Raw genomic sequence first — 3384 nt, 5'->3', positions numbered from 1 at the left:
TCATATCGGATTGTGCCAAGTTGAATTTCGAATTAATCAAATCCGAGTTTTGAAATTGGATACATTATTAAAGGCCTTAAACAAGTCCAATACCAAGTGCTAGGAGCCCTTTGAAACCAATTGTGAAGTTTAGAGTGGCCCACTAAACCCAACCAAATGTTTTTGCAAGCCCAGACCCAATCTTCAAATTAGGCACAGTAATTATTATTATGGATAGGAGTCAAACTAGTTATTATTTATTTATAAATAAATGAGGCAAAGCTGATTTGTGGTCAAAATCATCAAAGTATCAAAACTTTATAATTTGATTTTACACTTAACCTAATATCTTAAATTCTTAAAATTATATTTTTTATTAAATTAAAAAATATAAAAAAGTCAAAATCAGTTTGACCAAACCAATTTCTGTCTAACAAAATTTTGTATTGGGATAAAATGATAGCATAATAAAATAATTTATTATTCCACAGAAAATATACCAAATCCCACATTTTTCCTTTTCCTCAAGGGTCTGTCTCAAAGTCACTCTCTTTCCACTCAACAGAACAAAGAGAAAAAGAAGGGAAGAAAACCATGCTGTCCCCAACCCCACTCTGTCTTTTTTGTGCTTTACTCCTCTGCTTGCCTTTAGCCGTTATTATTACAATCACTTCGCCGACAACCACCGTCCACGACGGTTCCGGACACAACCTAGTTCCAGATTTGGACCCTCCGCCCAAAACCCAACAAAGATTCTCTTCCAAGCCACTGCCTTTACCATTGCATGACGACGATTCACTCTTCCGAGTCGCTTCCCGAGTCAACTCAAAACTCCCTCCTGGTTCACCCAAAAAGATTGCATTTTTATTCCTCACTATTTCGCCTCTGCCTTTCGCTCCGCTTTGGGAGCTTTATTTTAACCAAACCCCCAAAGATCTCTTCAATGTTTATGTCCATGCCGACCCGAGTTACCCTTACGACCCGCCGTTCTCGGGTGTGTTCGCTCACCGAGTCATCCCTTCAAAACCCGCTCTCCGTTACACCCCGACTCTCGCTTCCGCTGCCCGGAGGTTATTGGCTCACGCGCTGCTTCATGATCGTTCCAATTACATGTTTGTCCTCTTGTCCGCCTCTTGCATTCCCATTCACTCTTTTGCCTTCACCTACAAAACGCTAACTCGGTCAAAGAAAAGCTTTATCGAGATACTGAACAACGAGGTCGGGAGTTACGATAGGTGGGCGGCGCGTGGAAAAGACTCGATGTTGCCGGAGGTTACGTTGGAGGATTTCAGGATTGGGTCGCAGTTTTGGTCGCTGACACGTAAGCACGCGAAGCTCGTCGTTGGTGACGAGGTGATATGGGCGAAGTTCAACCAACCGTGTGTGGTGTGGGACACGTGTTACCCGGAGGAAAACTATTTTCCCACCCTCATACACATGCGGGATCCACGTGGCGCAGTGCCAGCCACTTTAACACACGTGGACTGGAACGGCAGCTTCGACGGTCACCCGCGCATGTACGTGGAGTCCGAGATTGGGCCTCAGTTGATCTCACGGCTAAGAAAAGACGAGCCTCGATACGGTGACGACGGGACCAACGGCTCTGATTCACCGGCGACGAAGAAACGGCGGGGTTTTCCGTTCTTGTTCGCACGGAAATTCTCCCCGGAGTCTATTCAACCGTTGTTGAGAATAGCAAACGTCGTCGTATTCAAGGATTAAGCCAATTTGTGAATGCACGTTTATGTTGTAAAATTCCGTTTTTTTTCCCTTTGTAACTGTCAAAAGTGAAACTCAAAACATAATATATAAAGACGGGAAAGCTGGGAAAGAACCCAGTGATGGTTGTTTCCATGTGAACGCCTTTTGTTTCCGAGTGAACTCAGTCTGAATCGTAAACAAGAGACGTTCCAAGACATAAAGAGATCCTTGTAATAAAGAATGGTGGGAAATTTTTTCTTGTTTTGTTGGCAAATTGGACAGTGCCTGTGGTGGTGACACTGCAAAACAACAAACCATTTAAGTTTATCTGCAACTCTCATCTTCTACGGCAAAAATACTTTGGATTCAAACAATTAGGAGAATGTAGCTAAATTTTGGTTTATAAGCATTGTAGATTGTTTTTCTACTTTAATCATATAAGTGATCACCTGCCCAAATCCTAGGTAAGATTCGGGTTATCTACCCGCGACTCGGATAGGTTCCACTAGACGATTAAGTGTGAGGCAAATCATGAGAGGACAGTGAGGGGAGCTTGCAGATCTAACTCGTGAGTATAGTTCGCATGAACCAAGAGAAGGCTGCGATCTCGGTTCGCATATACTCAAGGAGTTTGCAGAAGGGAGACTGCGTGGTTTGACAGATAACCAAGAGTGAAACACGTGTCCAACATACCTGAAGTTCGCTGGAATAGTGGGGTCAAGCCATGAATAGTGAAATCATATTTTGAACAGTAATAAAATGTATAAATACCCAAATGTTCACATTAATACAATACGAGATAAAATTACTTAATAAAAATAATTATTTTTATCAAATAAGTTTCTGTTTTGGATATCATCTTGGAAAAGCAAAAATATAGAAGATCACTAATATAAGTATTACGTATCCACCTTTAACGTTCTCCCCATAAATCACCTCATTCCATTATAGAAACTATAAAGGTGTATTAAAGTAAAGTTATATCATTGCTTAAAATAGGGAGGACTAACATGAAAAAGCAATACTGATTGTGGCTTCTTATTTTTTATCTGGATTTTCAAAAAGAAGAAAAGGAAAATCGATTAATTAGTACTTCAATCGATTAAAGACTTTTCCCCCACCTCGTTTCACCTGGTTAGTTGGTACCAAAATCCTGCATCAATGTAGATCATATACTTACTTATTGCCTTCCCATTGGAATTAAACTCCTCCTGTAATTAATAAAAAAGTATCAAATTTAATTATTGGATTAAAAAATTTATTATTTAATCAAGAAAGGTCAAGTGTCACAAGCTACGGCCATTGCACACAGAACGTCCAATAGATGTTAACTTATTAAATGAAGTTCATTTGACCCGCTTGAATTGACTCGATTTGTAAAACATATGGAGAAACCCATCTACATGAAATTTTGGTGGCCCAGAAAAATACTCCACTGAAACTGGAGTTAGCGGGGTAATTAATGTAAATCCCTTTGGACTCTCATTTTGTAGATAAACACAAATCTTAATCGTTGATGTAACTCAATCTGTACCGTTAGATTTGAGGGAGCAGCATTTACTCAAACACTTGGTGTGTATTATTTGTCTTTGTTTATTTGTTTTTTACTCTTTCATTTTGAGTTTGCTTCCGTTTTGCTTCAGTGTCTTTAAGAATTTTTGCAAGAATTCTCGTTTTTTTAGAGTAGGTTGACTTAAGCAGTAT

General features: G+C 39.7%; 1 protein-coding gene across 1 annotated transcript; it reads left to right on the top strand.

Moving 5' to 3' along the window:
• The first annotated feature begins 396 nt into the window (after positions 1 to 396).
• LOC107888410 (glycosyltransferase BC10) lies at positions 397 to 1954 on the top strand. The gene has a single exon (XM_016812513.2). It carries the CDS (start codon positions 574 to 576, stop codon positions 1699 to 1701), a length of 1128 nt encoding a protein of 375 aa, XP_016668002.2. The 5' UTR covers positions 397 to 573; the 3' UTR covers positions 1702 to 1954.
• Positions 1955 to 3384: the final 1430 nt, after the last annotated feature.

This window comes from Gossypium hirsutum, chromosome D13, assembly GCF_007990345.1.
Source record: "Gossypium hirsutum isolate 1008001.06 chromosome D13, Gossypium_hirsutum_v2.1, whole genome shotgun sequence".
NCBI lineage: Eukaryota > Viridiplantae > Streptophyta > Magnoliopsida > Malvales > Malvaceae > Gossypium > Gossypium hirsutum.
This window is presented reverse-complemented; position numbering and strand designations above follow the sequence as displayed.